The 22,280-nt window shown below is 53.8% G+C and overlaps 1 protein-coding gene across 5 annotated transcripts in view; it reads left to right on the forward strand.

Annotated features, from left to right (window-relative positions):
- PTPRE (protein tyrosine phosphatase receptor type E) overlaps positions 1-22,280 on the forward strand; it is a 112,516-nt gene that overhangs the window by 59,427 nt on the left and 30,809 nt on the right. For 3 of the 5 annotated variants that reach the window (XM_023730058.1, XM_023730057.1, XM_023730056.1), the window contains exons 3-9: positions 3,083-3,185; positions 3,426-3,499; positions 7,100-7,236; positions 13,752-13,842; positions 18,418-18,494; positions 19,152-19,188; positions 20,340-20,437. In XM_023730058.1, coding sequence (XP_023585826.1) covers positions 3,083-3,185; positions 3,426-3,499; positions 7,100-7,236; positions 13,752-13,842; positions 18,418-18,494; positions 19,152-19,188; positions 20,340-20,437 — 617 coding nt within the window. The other 2 variants (XM_023730059.1, XM_023730060.1) reach the window with 2 other exon arrangements.

Genomic DNA, 22,280 nt, shown 5'->3' on the forward strand with positions numbered 1-22,280 from the left:
CCGTGTACAGTTCTCACACCCCGTGTACACTTCTCACACCCTGTGTACACTTCTCACCCTCTGTACACTTCTCACTCCCCGTGTACAGTTCTCACCCCCCGTATACACTTCTCACCCCCCGTATACACTTCTCACCCCCTGTGTACACTTCTCACACCCCGTGTACAGTTCTCACACCCCGTGTACACTTCTCACACCCCGTGTACACTTCTCACCCTGTGTACACTTCTCACTCCCCATGTACAGTTCTCACACCCCATGTACACTTCTCACACCCTGTGTACAATTCTCACCCTGTGTATACTTCTCACTCCCCGTGTACAGTTCTCACCCCCTGTATACACTTCTCACCCCCTGTGTACAGCTTCTGCCCTGACATGCTCAGTAACCCGGCATTCCCACAGCAGAGAGTGAATAGGTGCTATTTCTACTTTGAAGCCTTGGATTATCAGGTGTATTATCTGGAGGAGACCCTCTGTGTGGAGTGCTCTTTGAACCCTCACCTGTTCTCTAAGGGAAGTATGAATATTATTTGAACAATGACTCCCCTGTGATCGGGACACTCTGCTCATGTATACCACGCCCCCTCTGGGCTTCCATCACTCAGCACCATCATCCTCTAGGACAGATGCTCAATGGAACCTTTTGTGCCTGGAGCCTTGTCCTCCAGGCAGGACAATGTGGAGGCTGGGCCGTGCAGCCTCCTGACATGGCCCCTACCCACTGCCTGCACACAGGCTTAGGGTCTGTAGTCCAGTGCTCCCCTTCCTGACTGAGGCAACCCTGCGACCCTCCGAGGCCTGCCCACACCTCAGGGAGGTCGCCCAAGCCCTCAGAACCCCACGAGCAGGGGTTCAGTCACTGGCACAGCAGAAGCTGACCCAGCAGCCAACCTTTGTGCAAAGGCAGAAGTGGGGGTTTCCCACAGGAGACAGGGCAGCTATCCCTCCTTCTCCAGGAAGGCAACCTTGGTAGCACAGAGGGACCATGTGGGGAGGGGAAGCACCAGTCTGGGGTGGGCCGTGCTCTGCTCTGCCGGGGGTCAACGCTGCCCAGAGTGTCAGCTCTGCTGGGTGTGTCATCTCTGCCCGGGTGTCAGCTCTGTCCGGGAATCAGCTCTGTCCAGGTGTCAGCTCTACCTGGGGATCAGCTCTGCCCAGGTGTCAGCTCTGCCGGCTGTGTCAGCTCTGCCGAGTGTGTCAGCTCTGCCGGGTGTGTCATCTCTACCCGGCTGTGTCAGCTCTACCCGGGTGTGTCATCTCTGCTGGGTGTGTCAGCTCTGCCCGGGTGTCAGCTCTGCCAGATGTCCGCTCTGACCAACTGTCCACTCTGCCCAGGGTCAGCTCTGCCGGGTGTCAGCTCTGCCCGGGGTCAGCTCTGCCGGTTGTCCACTCTGACCAACTGTCCACTCTGCCCGGGGTCAGCTCTGCAGGGTGTCAGCTCTGCCCGGCTGTCAGCTCTGCCCGGGTGTCAGTTCTGCCAGGTGTCCGCTCTGACCGACTGTCCACTCTGCCCGGGGTCAGCTCTGCTGCGAGTCAGCTCTGCCCAGGTGTCAGCACTGCTGGGTGTCCGCTCTGACCAACTGTCCACTCTGCCCGGGGTCAGCTCTGCTGGGAGTCAGCTCTGCCCAGGTGTCAGCACTGCTGGGTGTCTGCTCTGACCAACTGTCCACTCTGCCCGGGGTCAGCTCTGCTGGGAGTCAGCTCTGCCCAGGTGTCAGCACTGCTGGGTGTCTGCTCTGACCAACTGTCCACTCTGCCCGGGGTCAGCCCTGCCAGGTATCAGCTCTGCCCGGGTGTCAACTCTGCCGAGTGTCAGCTCTGCCCGGGTGTCAGCTCTGCCGGGTGTCCGCTCTGACCGACTGTCCACTCTGCCCAGGGGTCAGCTCTGCTCTGGAGTCAGCTGTGCCTGAGATGTCAGTGCCCTGGCAGGCAGGGAAGGGCTGCTCCGTGGCATTGCAGGTAGGGGTGCCTCTGACAGTCTGCTCCTGCGGGCAGCTGTGCAGTGGCTGGACAGCCGCAGAGCCCGGGCAGTGGAGTAGAAGGGGTGGGCAGCCGCCCTCAGCCACTCAGCCTGACCCTGACCTGGGTTTGCCCAGGGCCCAGAACAAACCACTCTGGGCTGGGACCACCATCACCCGGCCAGGGGACGCTGCAGGGACACCAGGCGCCTGGCCCTCAGCACACTAGCCACATGGAGGAGGCGTGGCGCTGCCTGGAGCGAGGGTGGGCGGAAATGTAGAGGGGCGCACTGGAAGGGTTAGGGTGCCCACACCTGTGGCAGGGGCACCCTCATCACGGACGGACGCGTCCTCAGTGCATTGTACATCTAGTGTCACGTGATCAACACCCTTGTCAGCATTTGCTAGGACTACACATGCCCTGAGTACAGACGGCGCCAGAGCCGGCGTGAGGCCGGGGGTACAGGGACGCTCCAGGGAGGAGCCAGCCCCACCCCTGGAGGTGACAGCCTAGGGGGCCGCGAGGGGGCACACTGGCCATGACCTTTAGAAGACACGGCAGGCTGGCAGGGTGGTGGACACCCCAGGGGCACTGGGCACTCTGCAGGTGCGGGGAACTAGAAGGGGTGGACCGTGGCAAGGTCAGGCCTGCTCCCTGCGCCGCCCTGGGACAGAGCCTCAGGGAGTCCCACACGTCCTCTCCTCTGCCTCCCCGTTAGATGGACAGGCAGGTGTGGCAGGGACTGGGGGTACTGGGGGTACTGGGGAGACAGGCCCCTGGCCATGGCGGGGTCTGGGAGCTCATCCCAGCCCTCGGCCTCAGTCCCCTTCTTGGTCCTCGGCCACCACAAAAGCTGCCCCCTTGTTACGTCCCAGGGCTTCTGTGGACACCATGGACCGTGAGTGTGGAAATGCTTAGAAACGGTGCAGTGGGGTCCTGGTGTCGGGAGGAAGGGTAATGGGGGGACTTCAAACTGTAAAGTGTGGTTCGGGTGCCAGAAAGAAAGGCTAACGGGGTCCACTCTGCAGACTGGGAAGTGCAGTCTGGTGTCGGGACTCCTCCTTTGTCCAGGCCCCACCGGAGTCATGCTCCCCCTCTCGGTTCCCCGTTCTGCCCCGCAGGCCGTCCAGACCCTGGTGCTACCCGGCCACAGCTTGCCTGGCTGCTGCTGCCTCTGCTGCTCGTCCTGGGGCTCCTCCTCCTGGCCACCGCCTACTTCTTCAGGTAGGAGTGTCCCAGCACTTGCTCAGACGGGCTGAGAGGAAGTGAGCCACTTGGTGGTGGGGGCAGGAGGGCGGGCGGGCAGGCGGCGAGGAGGAGCAGCGTGGCCAGGCCGTGGAGCCCCCGCTCGGCCATGAGCAGCAGGAGGAGCTTCTCCAGGCTCACCTGGTGGGTACCTGCGCCCGGGCTCCAGTTTCCTGAGAACCTAGACTTGCTGCCTCTAACCAGTCTTGTGCCTCCAAGGTTCCGGAAGCAGCGGAAGGCGGTGGTCAGCGCCAACGACAAGAAGATACCCAACGGCATCCTAGAGGAGCAAGGTGCGGTCACTCGGGCTGGGCGCGGGCTTGGTGCAGCCGGATGCACCCTTCCTCCTCGGGCAGGGCGCGCTTCCTGTTGCTGCTTGTCCTTTTAAAGTGAAGTTCACGTTTCTCGGCTTTTCGACTTTCATCTCATTTTGCCTGGTATTGTGCTGTCATCTGTTGATAACCAAAGACCTTCACTCTTTTAGAATGTCACCTCAAGGGTGGTTTTCTCTACTGTGTGAAACAAGTCAGAGGCATTTTTGTTTGGTCCTTCTCTAGAGAGACTGTTCATATCCTGTTATTTTCAGAGGGTTGTGACATACAGCATTTTTGCAGTGAGTTCTTCAAACTCGTCCTAAAATAAGACCGTCCAGATTGTAATCTGAAGTGCTCCGCTAAAATCAAGGTTACGGTGAAAGAAGAACGCTGGCTCTGTTAAAGACTTTACCATTAGTGTCACTGGGAGGGCCGGGGTGGCGCAAATGGGTAAGCACTCGGCCACTGACCAAAAGGTCGGAGGTTCGAGTCCACCCATAGGTACCTTGCAAGAAAGGCCTGGAGACCTGCTTCCAAAAAACCAGCCATTGAAAGCCCTATGGAGCCCAGTTCTACTCAGACACACCTGGGGTCAGCCTGAGACGGAATCGACTCCACGGCTACTGGTTAGAGTCGGTGGGGGCATTTCCACTTTTTCTTTTAGTATCTAAGTTCAGCTACTGCCTTGTAAATGCTGCTCGCGGAGGCCCATTTTTTGTTCTCACGCATTGAGTTGGCTGAGGAAGGCACGTAAGGCAGACACTTAAAAATACAGGTTTACCTCGTTGACTGCGACTTCCTGAAATCAGACTCCTCCTGAACAATGCGACGGGAACAAATACAATTTCAAAACTGACCCCAAGATACAGAGCAGCACATCAGCAACAAAGGACATGGCCCAGACGTGGGACAGCACGGACAGACGCTGAACGGGCTTTGCAGTGCATGGGGGACCGTGACCCCTTTCCGTGACAGGGCCCCTCCAGTGCCACCTCCGTGCCCTACCCTGTCGCCAGCTGCCTCCCTGCCCTGTGCGCAGAGGGAAGCAGGTGTGGCTGGGGAATAGCAGAGACCCCAGCCCCGCTCATCTGATCCCCGGTCTGTCTCTGGGAGGCGTGAGGCGTGGGGGAAATCCTTGGCTGAGCCCCAGAGAGACCCAGCAGGTGGGAGCAGGCCTGTCTGCAGGTGCGACCGCAGAGTGGGCATGTTGACCGTGTCAAGGACATCAGCTCCCTGCCCAGGAAGAAGACGCACGCTGGGTCTTTGCTTCTAGTCTCGCAGCCTGACATTGCGGAAGCAGTTTGTCCAGGAAGACCCTCAGAGCCCCGCCCTTTTCCTTTTCAACACCCCCACCGACCCCGGAACAAGGAAGACGTCCCTTCATTTCCTGGGAGCCCAGTTTAGAAACCCTGGTGGCATAGTGGTTAACAGCTACGGCTGCTAACCAAAAAGGTTGGTGGTTCAAATCCACCAGGTGCTCCGTGGAAACCCTATTGGGCAGTTCTACTCTGTCCTATAGGGTCGCTATGAGTCGTAATCAACTCGATGGTTGGTTGGTTTGTTTTTTTTTCCAGTGGATCTGAGTGACCTGAGGGGGACTCGAATCCTAACTGATCCTTAGTCGGCTTTGCGCTTTCACCGAGAAACCTGTAATTAAACCAGTTACCGTGGAATGGATTCTGACTCATGGTGACCCCGTGTGTGCCAGAGTAGGACTGCTCCATAGGTTTCCTTTTCGTTTCTGTTTTTTTTATTGTCTAAATAATCTAAAGCTCATCTGGACCCGATTGTGGAGAAGGTTCTGGAGGAAACACTGCTGCAACTTTGCTTTCTCACCAAGAAGTAAAACAGATTTTTTAAAAAATTTATTTACAATTGTTGTTGAATAATAATCTTCTTTAAAAAACATTTGATTGTACTTTAGGTGAAAGTTTATGCAGCCAATTAGTTTTCCACTCAATAATTCATACACAAGTTGTTCCGTGATGTTGGTTGCCGTCCCTGCAATGTGTCAGCACTCTCCCCGTTTCCACCCTGGGTTCCCCGTTTCCACTCGTCAGGTTTCCCTGCCCCTTCCTGCCTTCTCGTCTTTGCTTTGGGGCAAATGTTACCCTTTTGGTCTCGTATAGTAGATTGTTCTAAGCAACACATTCCTCACGGGTGTTACTGTTTATTTCATAGGCCAGTCTATTACTTGGCTGAAAGGTGGCCTTCAGGAGTGGCTTCAGTTCCAAGTTAGAAGGGTGTCTCAGGGCGATAGTCTCAGGGGTTCCTCCAGTTTCTATCAGACCAGTAAGTCTGGTCTTTTTCATGAATTTAAATCTTGTTGTACATGTTTCACCCACTCTAACCGGAATTTTCCATTGTGTTCCTTTCTGTACCGTTGTAGCTGGGCACCATCTAGCTCTTCTGGTCTCAGGTTAGAGGAGGTTGTCGTTCACGTGGACCATTAGTCCTTTGAACTAATTGCTTCCTTGCGTCTTCGATTTTCTTCATTCTACTTTTCTCCAGATGGGAAGAGACCAATAGTTGTATGTTAGATGGTCACTCACAAGCTTTTAAGATCCCAGACAATACTCACAAAACTAGGATGTAAAACATTATCTTTATGAAGTACGTTATGCCAATTGACCTATATGTCCCCCAAGACGATGGTCCTTAGCCTTCAAGCTCAGTAGCTCAGTCCGTGAGGTGTTTGGTTTTATTTAAGAAGTTTCCACAACTATGCCCCCTCCATAGGTTTTCAATGGCTGGTTATTTGATTATTTGGACATAGATTGCCAGGCCTTTCTTCCAAGGCACTTCTAGGTAGACTCGAACCTCCAACCTTTCAGCTAGCAGCAGAGCATGTTAACCAGGGACTCCCACCTATAACTGTTGTTGTCATTAGTTTCCATCAAGTTGATTCTGACTCGTGGCGACCGCATGTGTGCAGAGTAGAAATGGGCTATACAGGATTTTCAGGCTGTGACCATGACCTTTTGGAAGCAGATTGCCAGGACTGTCTTCCAAGGCATCTCTGGGTGGATTTGAACCACCAACCTTTCAGCTAGCAGTCAAGTGCCACCCAGAGAACCCACCTATAATTAGCTCTTCTCTGTTTCCAAGGTGATGCAGCGGTTAAGAGCTTGGCTGCTAACCAAAAGGTCGGCAGTTCGAATCCTATAGGGTGGCCACTCTGAGTAGGAATCCACTCGACAGCAGTGGGTTTGGTTTTTGGTTTTCTATTTCCAAAACTGGAAACCTGTGCTGGCGCTTGACACTGCTTTAACTCATCTGTGGAAGGGGCAGGGGTGGAGGGAAGGAGAGAGGGGTGGTGGATGGGTGAGCTGGGCAGGTAAGGAGTCTGGGGTTGGTGACAGCAGGTAGCACAGGACAGAGGGACACCTGTGATGTGGCACATCACTAGACTTGGAGATGTGGACTCAGCTGTTCACAGCTGCTTAGCTCTTGGGTATGTGATTTTAGCCAAGTGTCCCTCCCTCTAACTGTGTCGTTTCTTCTGGGATGTCGTCCTGGTTAATGAGTCACCCATCCGGCAAAGTGGCTAAGCGGCTGCCATGTCTCTCTGTCCCACAGAGCAGCAGAGAGTGATGCTGCTGAGCAGGTCACCCTCGGGGCCCAAGAAGTACTTCCCCATCCCCGTGGCGCAGCTGGAGGAGGAGATCCGAATGCGCTCGGCGGATGACTGCAAGCGCTTCCGTGAAGAGTTCAACGTGAGTGTGGGAGGCCCCTGTGGTATTGTCGGTGGGGGGACCAGTGAAATACGACATCCTAGTTCAGGATAGATCACCCCAGAGACTCAGACCCTGCCTCAGTTGCCTCACCGTCCCCAAAAGGGAGTCCAAGGAGGCCTGGTTTCTGCCGGGTGCCCCTTCCTGAACGCTCGGTCCTCCTGTGTAAAACGAGACGGTTGATCTAGTTTCTAGTGGACAGTTGAGTTAGCGGCAGCTCGCACACTGTGAGGCTGTGCTCTGAAATCGAGGTGATGGAACCCGTTCTCTAGACAGTGCGGAGAAGAGACAAAGGACTGGGCAAAGTGCAGTGTGGACACCTCAGGCTGAGAGAAATGGAGCTCCCAAACTTCCTCTGATGGGTTCCTGGGGACCTACCTGGAGTGGGGGGTCATCTCTCCTCTGCACCTCCATCCCACCATCAATAGAACAGTTGTGGGAGTGGCCTGGAGGGGACACACAGCACTGGGCGGAGGGCAGCTGATGTCCACTCAGCGTGTGAGCGTGAGCACGAGGCTCCACTAGCTTTCACCCTGCTACTCCATTGTGGCTCTGCCATCAACAGCGATGGAGCAGCTGATAGGACAGATCTAACCTCCCGGTGTGCTCCCCCAACTAGAAACCTGGTCTTTTCACTCTCGCCAAAATGTGGCCAAAATGTTACCAAAAAGTATAGATGCACGCTAATGACACCTCCCCTTGTGGATGTCAATTTTTATTTAATATCCTATGAATTGTGTATATGTGTATATGAATCTATTATATGCATTATAAGTACATATATACGTATAACGGAGCCCTGGTGGCGAAGTGGTTAAGATCTCAGGCTGGTAACTAACCAAAAGGTTGACAGTTTGAATCCACCAGCTGCTCCTTGGAAACCCTATGAGGCAGTTCTACTCTGTCCTGTAGGGTCACTATGATCAGCATGGACTCAACGGCAATGTGTTTTATACATATAATAGATTCACAATTCACAGGATATCAGATAAAACTTTACGTACATACATATCCACGGAGAGACAGTTTTCTCCTGTCTGCTGTCCAGGCCTCGTGGCGGATAGTATTTTGTTTTTACGTGTACACATTCAGCGACCTTGGTTACATTCTCCATGGCGTGGAGCCATCATCACTATCAGTTTCAGAATCATCCCACCACCAACAAACTCGATGCTCCCTAAGCACTAACTTCCCCGTTCCCCTCGTAAACCAGAAACAAGCTTCTGCATATTTCACGTAAGTGGGATCATACAGTATTTGTTCTTTTGTATCTGACTTAATTCATTCGACATAACATGTTCAAGGTTCATCCACGTTGCAGTGTGTATCAGAACTTCGTTTCTCTTTATGGCTGGGTAACGTTCCCTTATGTATGGATGGACCTCATGTGTTTATCCTTTCATGGGATGGTGTTGGAGTTTTGTTTCCCGCATCTCCGTCTTTTTGCCCACGGCCCCTTGCCAAGTGTGGAGTTTGAAGGAGGTGGGGTTTCCAGCGGGAGAACTGGCCTTCGCCGGGCTCTGCCTCTTGCCCCAAGCCTGGGCACCTCAGTTCACCCCTCTGAACCCCACCCATGTCATCATCTGTGAAGTGAGGATGGGGTTGTTGCCTGTCTTAGACTCGTGAACAGCAACGCCGGTGCGACTGTCACACCTAAAGACTGCGAAAGGAGCCCCGGTGGCACAGTGGTTAAAGCGCTTGGCTGCTAACCAAAAGGTCGGCGGTTCGAACCCACCAGCTGCTTCTCGGGAGAAAGATGTGGCAGTCTGCTTCGGTAAAGATTTCAGCCTTGGAAACCCTATGGGGCAGTTCTACTCTGTCCTATACAGTTGCTATGAGTTGGAATCGGCTCGATGGCAATGGGTTTTAAAGATGGTGAGGGTCTGGCTGCAGACACGTGACTTTTCACAGAGAAGCACCTTTAGGCGCAGAAAGATGACAGCGCATTTAAACTGCGTTTTGGTTATTTTTAGCACAAGCCTCGACCTGCCTTTATATGGCTTCCTTGTTGTTTCTAAACGGTTTCCCTTTTTGTTGAAAAATTAAGTCTTACTGAGAGACAGCTCCACGCGGTCCTGTTTTGCAACCTGTGGGCCTGGCTAGAGAAGTCTGAAGTCCCCCTTTTCGCAATGACTGTCCCAGCGTGCTGTAAGCTCCCTTCCCTCCTGGCCCCGTTTCCCCTTGTTCTTTGCTTCTCCGTGTGGAGGCTGGGCTTGCTGGTGCAGGGCTCTGAGTCAGATGTGCTGGCTTTGCAACATCTCAAGAGGTGAGGAAAACCCTGCAGGTGGGGTCGGCCAGGGTCAGACAGGTGAGGCCCTCATTGGAGGCGCAAAGCTTAAGGAGCACCCAAACACTCAGTCGTCAGGATAAATCACTTTTATTGTAACATTTAAAAATACCCAAATGAATGAATTCCTCACAAAGTTAAACATAGACATACCATATGACCCAGCAATCCCACTCCTAGATACGTATACTCAAAAGCCTTGAAAGCAGGGACTCAAACAGATTCTTGTCACCGGTGTTCATTGCAACATTATTCACAATAGCTAAAAGGTAGAGACAACCTGGCCTCCATCAACAGATGAATGGGTAGACAAAATGTGGTATACGTATACAATTCAATATTATTCAGCCCTAAGGAGAAATGAAGTCCTACTACGTGTTACCACATAGGGAAGCCTTGAAAACACTGTGCTGAGTGAAAGTTAGACACAAAGGACAAGTATTGTATGTCCTGACTTACGTGCATGGAGGCAAAATTACCCTGGAGGTTACCAGGGCTGGAGGAAGGTGAATGGGGAGTTATTTAAAAGAAGAAATTAATGCGAACAATCCACAACCAACAAAATAGCAAAGCTGTAAACAAGACCGGCTCGGTGTTCCTGGTCTTTCCTGCCACCTCGGTCTCCAATACAGCTTGTCACGACACTGTTCCCCGTCCTGTCCCTGTTTACAAGTTTGTACTTTGGTCACCATGGATTTTGTTTTGCATTAGTTTTGATATGGCTTTACTTAACGAGCAAAGAATGTCTGCCTCGAGCAGTGTGCTTTTTTTAAAGAACTATCTATGTGGGATCAAACTGACAACTGGAAAAGTTAGATAGGAAGCTTAGGAGGCGGTGAGTTTATGTTAATGGGGGAGGAACTGCTCCGAAAAGGGGATGAGAAGGGTTGCACAACTTGCAGAATATAGTCAGTGTCGGTGAGTTGTACGTGCAGAAACTGTAAAAAAGAATCCGCCAGCCACTCCTTGGAAACCCTATGGGCAGTTTTACTCCGTCCTACAGGGTTGTTGTAAGTCAGAATTGACCCAAAGGCACACGACAACAACACAGATATATATATAGCTTTAAAAGGTTAGCATACGTTTTGCACCCCAGGTGAGAGCCTCACTGGCCCCCCCACCTCCTGTCCTGTCCTGTCCCAGCCCTGCCATTGAGCTGCCTTCTCAGGTGACCACCCAAGGCCTCCCTGCCCACTGACAGGGTGGGGGTATGGATAGGGGTGACAGCAGTGAACTTGGAGTCAAGAGTGAGGAGCCTGCCCCTGGCTCTGGGGGAACTTGGGTAGCTGCTTGTCACTCTGCACCCAGTTTTCTCCTCTATAAAGTGAGGCCTCTCCCAGCACCCCACTAGTGGAGACTGCCAGGACCAGCCCACCCTGGCTCCTCAGTGGACATCCTTGGGTGTGGTTCTCACACCCCTTCTTTCTCTATCCTCACCTGGTGACGACCCTGAGCACCTGCCCCAGGACCCTGAAAGCGGGGCAGCTGAGCCTCAAAGCGGTCAACAAATGAGATTGGGGAGCTGAGTGTCGCCCATCCGCAGCTGAGGAGAACCGGTGTGAATGGAAAGGGGATGGTGCTGGGGACTGTGTGGTGGATGGCTGTGGCATGAGTGCCTGAGTCACCTACCTGAGTGCATCTCCGAGGCCTGCCCCTGCCCAGCACTGAGGGCCTCTGCTTGCCTCAGTTTCCCCATGGGGCTGTCTGGTTGTGTAAATGAGGGAGGTGCGTGAGGGAGCCCAGTGTCTGCACACAGTGCCCTCTGGGGCTGCCGGCGTTATCGGGACGCTGATGTCGGCCCTCTGTCGTCTCCACCCGACACAGGAGAACTGGATCTAGGCCCAGGCTAAATCCTGGCTGGTGAGTGAGGGCCTTCCCAGAAAGGTTTATTTCAAGCCCCTGCTGGGCCTGACCCAAACCCGCTGCTGTCGAGTCGATTCCAACTCACAGCAACCCCGTGTTACAGAGTCGGACTGCCCCGTAGGGTTTCCCAGACTGTAATCTTTAAGGCAGCAGATCACCAGGTCTTTCTCCCAAGCAGTGGCTGGTGGGTTTGAAGCACTGACCTTTAGGTTCAAAGCTAAGCAGTTTAACCACCGCGCCACCAAGGCTCCTTTGACCCAATCGTAGGTGTCTAGAAATGCCCAGGGGGTGTTCAGCAGGAGGGGAGCGGGGCAGTAAACAACCGAGCAGGCCCTCACAGCTTGCTGCAAACAGCGGGGACTTTCTGCTTAACCGCCCACAGCTCTCCCCTCATGAGTCCGTTTTGCTGCCTCCCAGCACTGTGGAAGGGGGCATACACCCATTGAAATGAATCTCACCTCAAACCATCGAACAAACCCTCCTCAGCCCATTTACATAATCGGGCAGTCAACCTCGAGCTGTCTGTCCCCCAGCTCCTCCAGGCGAGGCTCGAGCGAGGCCCCGCAGGGGTGGCCGAGTCACAGCCGGCCCCTCCCAGGCGCCCCTCATTTCCCCGGTGTCTCCTGAGCCCCTCAGAGGTTTGGAGTCCCTGGGCAGGGCAGATAGGCAGGCAAGAAAGCGCCAGGCCCAGAACAGGCTGTGGTCATTCCTGACCTCATTTGACCCTCTGTGCCACCCGTGGAGCGGGGGTCCCGGGCAGCTTCAGGGGTCCCGGCAGCCCGGGTGTTAGAGTCAGGTCCATATCAGGGACTCAGACCCGGCGGCCCCTCCTCCACCCACCACACCACCACGGCCTCATCTCCCAGGAAGAGGGAACTCCTCATTTTTATGTTCATTGCTGGGTTCAAAAAAGAGAAGGCTCTAGAATTTTACCACAAATGTAACGTTTATGTTGGGTCAAAACCAAACCAGATATCTTTGAATCGATTCTGACTTATGGCGACCCTGCGTGTGCCGAGTAGAACTGCTTCACAGGGTTTTCAAGGGCTGTGACCTTTTGGAAGCAGATCACCAGGCCTTTCTTTGGAGGTACCTCTGGATGAGTTCGAGCCACCAACCTTTTGGTTAGCAGCCAAGCTTTTGCCATCCAGGGACTCCTTAGGTTAGGTCAAGAAGGTCCGTGTTACAGCAGCGCTGAGGCAGAGTGCAGGACTCAGGTGGAGCTGGTGCTGGAGGTGGGCGTGGAGCCAGGACCACATCAGCCTCGTGAGGCTCCGGCCGGGCTGCTCCCTCAGCCCCACCTGGCAGAGCTTGCCTGTGCGCTCCTGTTTGATGGGAAGGGGCTGGGCTGCAACCCACGGTGAGCACCGGGCTGGCAGGGCTGAGTCTGTGGTGGAGAAGTCTGGGCCCTGGGAGGGCAGGTCTGGGCATGCTGTGGTGGCAGGTCAGGTGGGCGGGGCCCACAGGGTGGGCAAAGCCAGGCACAGGGCAGCTTTGTGACGAGGCTGTGCTGTGAACCCTGACCTGGGCTCGTGGGCCACAGCAGGACTCACGGAAGCCTAGCTTTTCCCGTGCTTGCAAAGGTGACCCGGGACGAGTCTGCCACGCCTTTGGGTTCCCGTTTCCTCCCCTAGAAAATGGGGTGATCCTAGGGTCACCTAGTAGGCGTGTGGTGATGGCCGGAGCAGCTGGCCTGCTCACCGCACAGAGCCTGGCATATCCGTAAAAATGACTGCTTACTCCTTGACGCCCAGTGGCCCCCAGGCCCGGCCCATGGTCAGGTTCATGTTCAAGGTCATGATTTGGGGAGCCACTGGTCCACGGAGCACGCCTTGAGTCCTAAGCAGGATTAGGATCGAATCTAAGGTCCCTTCCACCCTGCCCGGATCGTTCTCTCATCCTGCAGACCAGCACAGAAGTCACAGCACCCCCTTCTAACACCTCCCTTCCCAGCTTCTTGCTCCCGCATCTCTGTCCAGAGCTCTCTTTTGGTCTGTCCATCCATCTCGAGGTATACCTGCTCGGGGCCAGGACGTGGGGGCCTGGGGGTATGGTGGGGAGGGCAGGGCAGGTCCCTGCTTTGTGCAGCTAAGGGCCCAGCTCACGGAGACGGTCACTTTGTCCACACATCTGTCGGCCCCATGACGAAGAGCACGGAGGGACACAGGGCCGGCGTCTCCTTTCATTCCTGGGCCCTGGGCCTGGAGCAGGGTCCAAGGCAGGGACGGGCAGACAGACAGAGGCAGTTTGTCCAGAGACGTGCTTTCTCGGTCCGCCCGGTAGGAAAGCTGACAGAAGCACAGTCTGGGGTCGTCAGGTTTCGTGCTGACTCTTCATTGTCTTCCAGTTGTTACCATCGGGACACGTGCACGGAACTTTCGAACAGGCAAATAAAGAAGAAAACAGAGAAAAAAACAGATACCCCAACATCCTTCCCAGTAAGATTTTCACTTTTTTGCGTGACCAGGGAGTTGGGACCAACCGGGCCTTGCCTTGCAGCTTCCTGTGAGCGTGTGTGCCGAGTGAGTGTGGGGGTCCCGGAGCTCAGGGGCCGGACCTCTGCATCGGCATCGCGGCTCAGTGTTGGCACCTGGCTCTGCAGGACGGTCTCCCTGCCCCGGGCCTGGGCGGCCTGCATCGCTCCTGGCGGCTCAGCCTGCACTTGCTGTTGAGGCCTGGACGGCCTGGTGGCCAGGCGGGCGGGGGGGCGAGGGTGCCGCCTGTACCAGCAGCAGAGCCCGTCTTGTGGAGTCAGCCTGGCAGTGCCCCTCCCGCGGGCTCGGGCTCAGTGCTCTCAGCCACAAACAGGGAAGCCTCAGAGCCTCTGGAACCCCAGACCAGCATAGAAAGACCAAAACCAAACCCATTGCCACCAAGCCGATTCCTACTCATAGCGACCCTGTAGGACGGGGTAGAACTGTCCCATAGGATTTCCAAGGAGCAGCTGGTGGATTCGAACTGCCGACCTTTCGGTTAACAGCCAAGCTCTTAACCACTGCACCACCAGGGTTCCTGGACCAGTGTAGAAGTGATAGAACACAGAGCTGTAGGGGGTTCAGCAGCTTTGTGGAGGGCTTAGAATCTCCCTGATGGGGACCACAACAGCAAAGGTGGCCCCAGGCTAGGGGAGTGTGGATACCTGGGAGATGGGGTGCAGAGGGGACAGACAGCAGGAACTGTGGGGCGGATCTGTACCAGGGCCACCTGGGTGACCTGCTGCAGGGGGATGGACTCTGTCCGGGGCTGCCCTTCACACCAGCCTCAGCACCAAAACAAGCCCTGAGGGCAGCCAGCAGGCTTGGGACATCACTGCCCAGCCTGGGCCCCACTGGGGGGCTAACAGGATGCAGCCCACAGGGCTCCTCCAGGCTCAGGTCTGACTCCTGACCCCGAGGTCCCTCTTTCTCTCCAGGGAGTTCCCCCTCTCAGGCCGCTCCTGGTGGGATGGAAGCAGCTCCCAGGGAAACAGGCTTTAGGATTAGAACTGAGCCTGTCTGCCCGTGTTTAAAAGGGCTGATGTCCGTCAGCGTGCATGGTCTCCGAGCTCTCAGCAGTTCATAGAAACAATTCTCCCTCGTTCTCCAGGCATCAGATTTATATGTGGCTTTTACAAAACCCACCATGAGCCTGTGATCCCGTTAAAACTGGAGAAATGAGTCTAGTGGTCTTTCACTTGTCTGGGGACGAGACTGGCTCGGGGAGATCAGTCGGGGCCACTGTGTGGAGCAGTGGTTAGATTCTGGACGCACATCGGAGAGGCAGTCCCCAGGATGTGCTGCTAGATTGGATGCAGGAGCTCAGAGATGCGGCAAGTTGCGCGGCTTGAACAACTAAAAAAATGCAAAGACCATGAGAGGAGGCTGGCGAGCATGGAAATCATTTGTGTTCAATAAAAATAGAGACGTTAGGAAATTAGCGTCAGTTAGTAGTTTAATTGATTAGTTTGATTAATTACTTTGTTTCATTAATTCGCTTGATTTATTCATTGATTTGCATACCAGTACGTGCTGAGGACCTACTCAGCTCCAAGCATTTGCTAGAGTCTTTACTTGCGTTTTCTCTCTGACTCACTGAGCCCTCTATCACTCAAAAGGAGCATTTAGACTGTTAATTCAGAGTGTTTACTCTCTCTGTGGGAACTTGGAGCCCTGGTGGCGCGGTGGTTAAGAGTTCTGCTGCTAACCAAAAATGTTGGCAGTTCGAATCCACCAGGTGTTCCTTGGAAACCCTATGGGGCAGTTCTACTCTGTCCTGCAGGGTCGCTGTGAGTCGGAATCGACTTGATGGCAACGGGCTTTTGGTTTTAGTGGGCCCTCAGTGCGAGCAGAATCAACAGCCTGGTGACGGAACCGTGCACCTCCCTCCCAGATGAAATGTAATAGGCCGCCCTGTTGTTGTGTGCCCTCAACTCCATTCCGACTCATAGCGACCCCATGTGACAGAAAAGAACTGCCCCATAGGGTTTTCTAGGCTGTGATCTTTACGGAAGGCACCCTGGTGGTGCAGCGGTTAAGCACTCAGCTGCTAACCAAAAGGTCGGCGGTTTGACCGACAGTCTGCTTCGGTAAAGATGACAGCCTTGGAAACCCTATGGGGCAGTTCTACTCTGTCCTGCAGGGTCGCTGTGAGTCCACATCGACTCGGTGGCGATAGGTTTGGTTTTGGTATAATCCTTATGGGAGCAGATTGCCAGGTCTTTCTCCCGCAGAGCTGCTGAGTGGGGTGTACCTGGCGCCTGGCGTCAGAAAGAAGCAAGGTGAAGTGAGGGGTGGCTTGGATTAAATTGAGTAGTGGCCAGAGAGGCTCCTGGATGCCAACTGTCACCCAGCAGAGGGGGACTGGATTGGGGGGACTTTGTGCAGGGGGTACTCGGGCCTGCTCCCAGGGTCCAAGGTGCTTCCCCATCCCAGGGGTGAGAGCCCCTGCTTTCATGCAGGGAGGGAGAGGGCCCCACCTCCCACAGCCCCGGGCACTCCCCAGGCTGAGAGCAGAGAGCCCCAGGATGCCTTGGAGCTGCAGAGCACCCCTGTGCCTCTGGCCTGGGGAGCTCTGAGCACAGGGCCCCAGACCCTTGCGGTGTCAGGGGGACTGGACTTCTGGCTGTGGATGGACCCCTTGTTGGGGGCAAGAAAAACTCCTCTTTTCTGGAAAAGTGCCAAGGCTGGTCATTTTAGGAAATAATGTTTTGCAAGTGAAGTGTGACTTTTGAGAATAAAGGGACAGGAAGCTTTTAGAGACGACAAGATTCTAAATCTGACGAGAAGGCTATTTTTTGTCCTCTGCTTTTCTGTAACCATCTTCAAAGCACAAATTGTTTCTAATTATTTTCAGCCAGCTTTGTACTTGCTCAGCGAGAGCGATTTCTGCCTCCTCGTGCTCTCAGCCCTGAGCAGGGGGCTCTCAGGCCAGGCGCCTCAGGCTGTGAGTCTGGGGTGTGACCCCCGAAGGGCCTGTCGGGCGGCAGCTGTCCCAGGAGCTCTGCTGGCCCGCCTTTCTAGGACAGGTCTGGCCCAGCAAGACCACGTCCAGAAAATGGCTGGCTGAGGCCACCTGGTGAGCGTGAGGTCAATTACGCGTGTTTCAGGGTCTTTGCCAGGGCTTCCCACCACAAACACAGCCCTCTGCGGTTCCTTCCGGTCCTCTGTGGGGACTAAATGCTGGGGGAAGCAGAGACGAGAACACAGTGATTTAAAATGAATTCAGTTTCCTGAATTATGTACTGCGCACCTACTGTGTGCCAGGCTCTGTGCTGGGTCAGCAGAAATGACCCGTGATGCCCCTGTGCTCCGTCTGGGGCCAGGGCCCGCCTGCCCGGCCCTCTCATATTCTAACCTGGGGAAGGCGGGCCTGTTTCTGTCAGTGCAGGAGGCACAGGGCCGGGACCATGAACGGGCTTTAATTTCCTGTAAAAGCAGAAAGTATATTATAATTCAGCCTGGATTATATTCCTCTTTATACCAACACAATTATAAAATAAAAATTTAATTTTTTTTTATGGGGGAAGGGGCCCACAAAGGTCATAATGTGGCCTGGCTGGAAGCTGCCCAGCATGCGTTCACACACACTCACAAACGCACACTCACATACACACACACTGGCACAAACACACACACACACACACACTACATTCACATAGTTGCACTCACACAAATGCACTCATACACACGTATGTACTCACACACTCATACACACTCACACACATTCACACAATTCATACACACACCCATACAGTCATACTAACACAAATGCAGACTCACAGATACTCTCTGTCATACTCATAAACATACTCATTCATATACACACACCACACACACACTACACATACTCACACATACATACACCCACACATACACACACTCACGCAATTCCTACACTCACCCACTCACACAATTCACAGTCACACACACAATTTACACACTGACACACACACAGAGAACCTCCTGGTCAACCCCCCCACCTGGGAGAAATGTCCCTACAGCAGCCCTAGAGGCAGACTGTGCGGGGCAGGGCCTGGAGCCCGCTGACACCAGAAGCCAACGCCCACCTGTCCCCAGAGCTGTGGTAGCCATTTCTCAGGGAAGCCTGGGGTAGTGGACTAACCCCAGCCCTTCTCCCTGAGGTCCTCCTAAGTACACTTACCTGTGCCAGCATTGGAGCCCCATTTGAGGTTCAGAGAATATGGCCTTCGGACTGCAAGAGTTCCAGCCCCTTCCGCTTCTCTGTGTGGTGACAGCGGCCCCCGCTGCTGGACAGTGAGCTGCTTACCTTTGTCGTCTGTTCAGCCGGCTTTACGAAGCACCTGTCTGAGGTCTGGTCCCGTCCTGAAGCTGAGATACAGTGGTCAATAAAGACTGATGCCCCCCGCTCCCACCTCGTGACGCCAAGTCTAGATGTCTCTCTACCCGAGACCACTTACAGAAGGCAGCCAAGTCCTCACATGGCTTGGTGCTTTAGATGACCTTCAGGGCAGGTGTGGTTCGCTTAGCCTGACGCTGGGACTGTTTTCTCCCCAGATGATCATTCCCGGGTGATTCTGAGCCACGTGGATGGAATTCCCTGTTCCGACTATGTTAATGCTTCGTACATAGATGTAAGTCCCAGTTCTGCGTTCGTCTGTCCAGCATGAAGCACACACCTGGGCCTTTGGGTGTGGCCTGTAAACTGTAAGAGTGGCACTTTCTTCCCTGAGACCAGGAGTGACAATTGTCATAGTCTTTCCGGGCAGTTTGGCCACAAGCACCAAGAATATGGAAAGCGCCCAGGCCTTTCAAACTAGCATCTGCATCTAGGAATTCATCCTCAAGAACACACAAAGATGTTCATCTCAGAGTTGTTTATATGACTGACAGAATAGAGGGAACCAGCTAAACAAATTATGGTAAAACCATATGCAATAGAGTACCGAGAATTCACTTTAATTGAACTTTAAAAGATTAGTGAAATTAGAGAATTCTCATTAAAAATGGGGTATGAAAGAGTTTGTGCGTATGAACCCAATTAAAAATATGTAAATGTCCGTGTGTCTGCTTGTGTGTATGCGTCTGGGAAGGAATCCATGGAAAAAAAGATTAGACAGAGAGCAGACTAAAATAGCACTTGTTATTTCTGAAATTACTGGTGAATTTTTTATTTTTTCCTGTGTTTTCCATAATGATAATGAATATGGATTAGTTTTCTAATATCAAAATTCTTTTTCTTTCAGCAAAGATAATCCTGAAAAATTATACATCTGATTTTATTTCTCTAGGGTTACAAAGAAAAGAATAAATTCATAGCTGCTCAAGGTAAGCTTGATATTAAATTTCTGAACATTCCTTTGGTAAGATGAGGTGGACGGCTATTGTTGCCCTCTCTGATACTAACAATATGAAGAGTCTGTATCAGTTCTTTCGTACGAGTGCCCTCTGCTCCATACACATCGCTTGATTACAGTTGATTGATGTTTGTGTCTCTAAGCACAAGGAAGTCAAAGGTGTTATGCATCTGTGTCATGGAGGCTTGCTACTCAGCGCAGGTCCACGTGTCAGGAGCCTCAGCATCCTCTGGGGCTGGTTAGGAATGCAGGTTCCCAGGCCCACCCCAGACTGCTGAAGCAGAATCTGTGTTGTAACAAGCATCCCCCGGAGATTCGTATGCGTGTTAAGGTTGGAGAAGGGCTATCATGTGAGTCGATGAAGCCCACCTTACAAACAGGGCTTCAGAAGAGTGGGAGCCCAGGAGGACACGCTTCTCCTCGTGCTCAGGACAGACGGAATGGAGGCTGGGGGCATTGATGCCATGTATAAATAAAGGTCAGCAGACATGCTGGAGGCGCATTCATACATGTTTGTGTAGACAGACACATCCAGGACACCCACGGCCCATGAATGCTTTAAAGGAACTTTGTGGTCAGAGGCAGGAGGACAGGTGAAATGTTTTTGCTCTGTGATGGATTTGAAGAGCAAAATCCTGAAACTCAGACTGCGTACAGCTCTGTCTCACACACACACACACACATGCGCGCACACACGTGCGCGCACGCACACGCACGCACACACACACACCCACCCATTCTGGTTCAGGACTGGCTGAGTGGAGCTTGATCTCCTGATGTTCAACAAGCACCCACAGTGGCCCCAGACAGGTTGACACGTAGCTTTAGAATTTCCCGTCAGAATAACCCTTTATTACCTCTGACTATAATACTCCAAACTGGGTTCGATTCTTCAGCTCCAAGATGAGTGCAGGACGACAGGAGGGTTGGATCTGCTGGTCTCTCCAGCCTCTACACTGGCTGGAATTGAGCAGGGCAGGAAATGTTACCAGCCCATCATTCTCTTTGCGCCTGGGAGACGGAGCGGAACAGTCATCCCAGGGGCCAGGGGCCAGCTGGCAGGGGCTGGGCCCCGGACGTCTCTTCACGTATTCTGACTTTAGGACTATCCTCTCTGTGCAGGCCCTAAACAGGAAACGGTGAATGACTTTTGGAGAATGATCTGGGAACAAAAATCTGCAACCATTGTCATGCTGACTAACCTGAAAGAAAGGAAAGAGGTGAGCCTGCCCCCATCTGACTCATGAAGCCGTTTCCTCTTAGCTGCTGCTGCAGCAACGGAGTGGGTGTTCTGACCACTTCCTTTTTCTATTTCCCTCCCTTCTGAGCACTGTAGGAAAATAAACACAACACCCAATGGCTTGCCCAAAATCAAACCCATTACCAGAAAGTCGATTTCGACTCACAGCCATCCTAGAGGACAGAGTAGTACTGCCCCATAGGGTTTCCAAGGAGCAGCTGGTGGATTCGAACTGCCGACCTTTTGGTTAGCAGTCGAGCTCTTAACCACTGTGCCACCAGGGCTCCACCCAGTGGTTTACAACATCTTTATCTTGAAAAAAATTCTCTGGGTTCCACATATCTCACTCTTGTAGTCTATGATATAAAAATACAGGAGTTTCTTGTTTTCAGCTGAGGGTGGCCCTGGCTCGCCTGCCAGCTCCAACTCTGGGATTGGATCAATGGGGTTAGAGGGCGTGGCGGCATAGCAATGCGGTGGGCCTCAGACTACATAGAAATTGTTTACTACTTCTTCTCTGGATTAGAGAAATGCATTTGACAAGCAAGGTTTCTTGGGGGAGTGTTCATTTTCCTCTAAATACATTTAATGACCAGTTTCCAACTCAAAAAGCGGTGCATGTGCATCGTAAGGATGGAAGCCTCTGAAGAGAACAGTTGAAGGGACTCCCTCCCGATGTAACAAATGCCCGAGAGTCCGCCGTGATGGACAGCACTGTTCCAGCCACAGGGTCCCAGCTGGGGTGTACGCGGTGAGGGAGCACACAGACCCTGCCCTCTCGCGGGCTGTACGTCCCCCTGGGAAGGGCAGACGCAAAGCAAAAGGCGGATCAGTGTAGCACACACCAAAACAAACCAACCATCCTGTCGCTGTCGAGTCAATTCCGACTCACAGCGACCCTAGAGGACAGAGGAGAACTGCCCCATAGGGTTTCCAACGAGTGGCTGGTAGAGTCAAACTGTCGATGTTTTGGTTAGCAACCGAGCTCTTAGCCACTGCGCCACCAGGACTCCGTAGAACACACCAGCAGGTGACATGAAACGTAACGGAGAGGAGCCGGGGCAGTGGGGGCCGGGGGGGGGGGGTATGAGCATTCCAGGCACAGGAGCAGCTCCGTGAAGGCCAGGACGGGCCTGGCTGGGTTGGGGTACAAAGACAGAGGCATTTCCGTGCCTCGACCCTTCATGTTTTAGCTCAGGGGACACGATACCCTACAGAAGAGACGAGAACACAGCCTCAGGGCGGTTCCTAGGTACAAAGGAGCAGGGTGGTGGGAGCCTAGCTCTGGAGCTGCCCCTCCTTGGGCAGTGGGCCGGGGTGGGCCAGGGTGGGCCTGGAGGGGGTGGGGAGGCTCTCCTAGAAGATGAAGGGAATTCTACCAAATCCAGGGATGGAAGGCCGAGCAGAGTGGTGTGTTTGCGAGATGGTGAGGAATCTCGGGGGCCAGACTGGACCCCGGCCTGGGCAGAAGGAAGGGGAGATGAAAGACGCAGAAAGCAGGTGCTGGGGCCAGAGTGCCCAGGGCTGGGGTGTCGGGGCGGGTGTGAGCAGGGCCTGTGCTCCAGGATGTGCACTCACTCCCCAAAGTGAAGGAGAAGCTGGAAGCTGGAGGTGGGGTGGCGTTAGGAGGCTGTTCTGGCGTGTTCTGGCAGGAGGGCTTGAACAACCGTGTGGCACTCGGGATGAGGGGGAGGGCCACTTTGGCGGTAGATGTCTGTTCCGTGGCCCCGGCCCAGGGCCTAGCATGTTGGGGGCACAGCTCACAGCCAGGCCTGGGCCCCAGAGATGGCTGCCCACCACCTCTGTCGTTGGTGGTTCACCGA

The sequence above is a fragment of the Trichechus manatus genome, unplaced genomic scaffold, assembly GCF_000243295.1.
Source record: "Trichechus manatus latirostris isolate Lorelei unplaced genomic scaffold, TriManLat1.0 scaffold00031, whole genome shotgun sequence".
In the NCBI taxonomy this organism is placed as follows: Eukaryota; Metazoa; Chordata; class Mammalia; order Sirenia; family Trichechidae; genus Trichechus; species Trichechus manatus.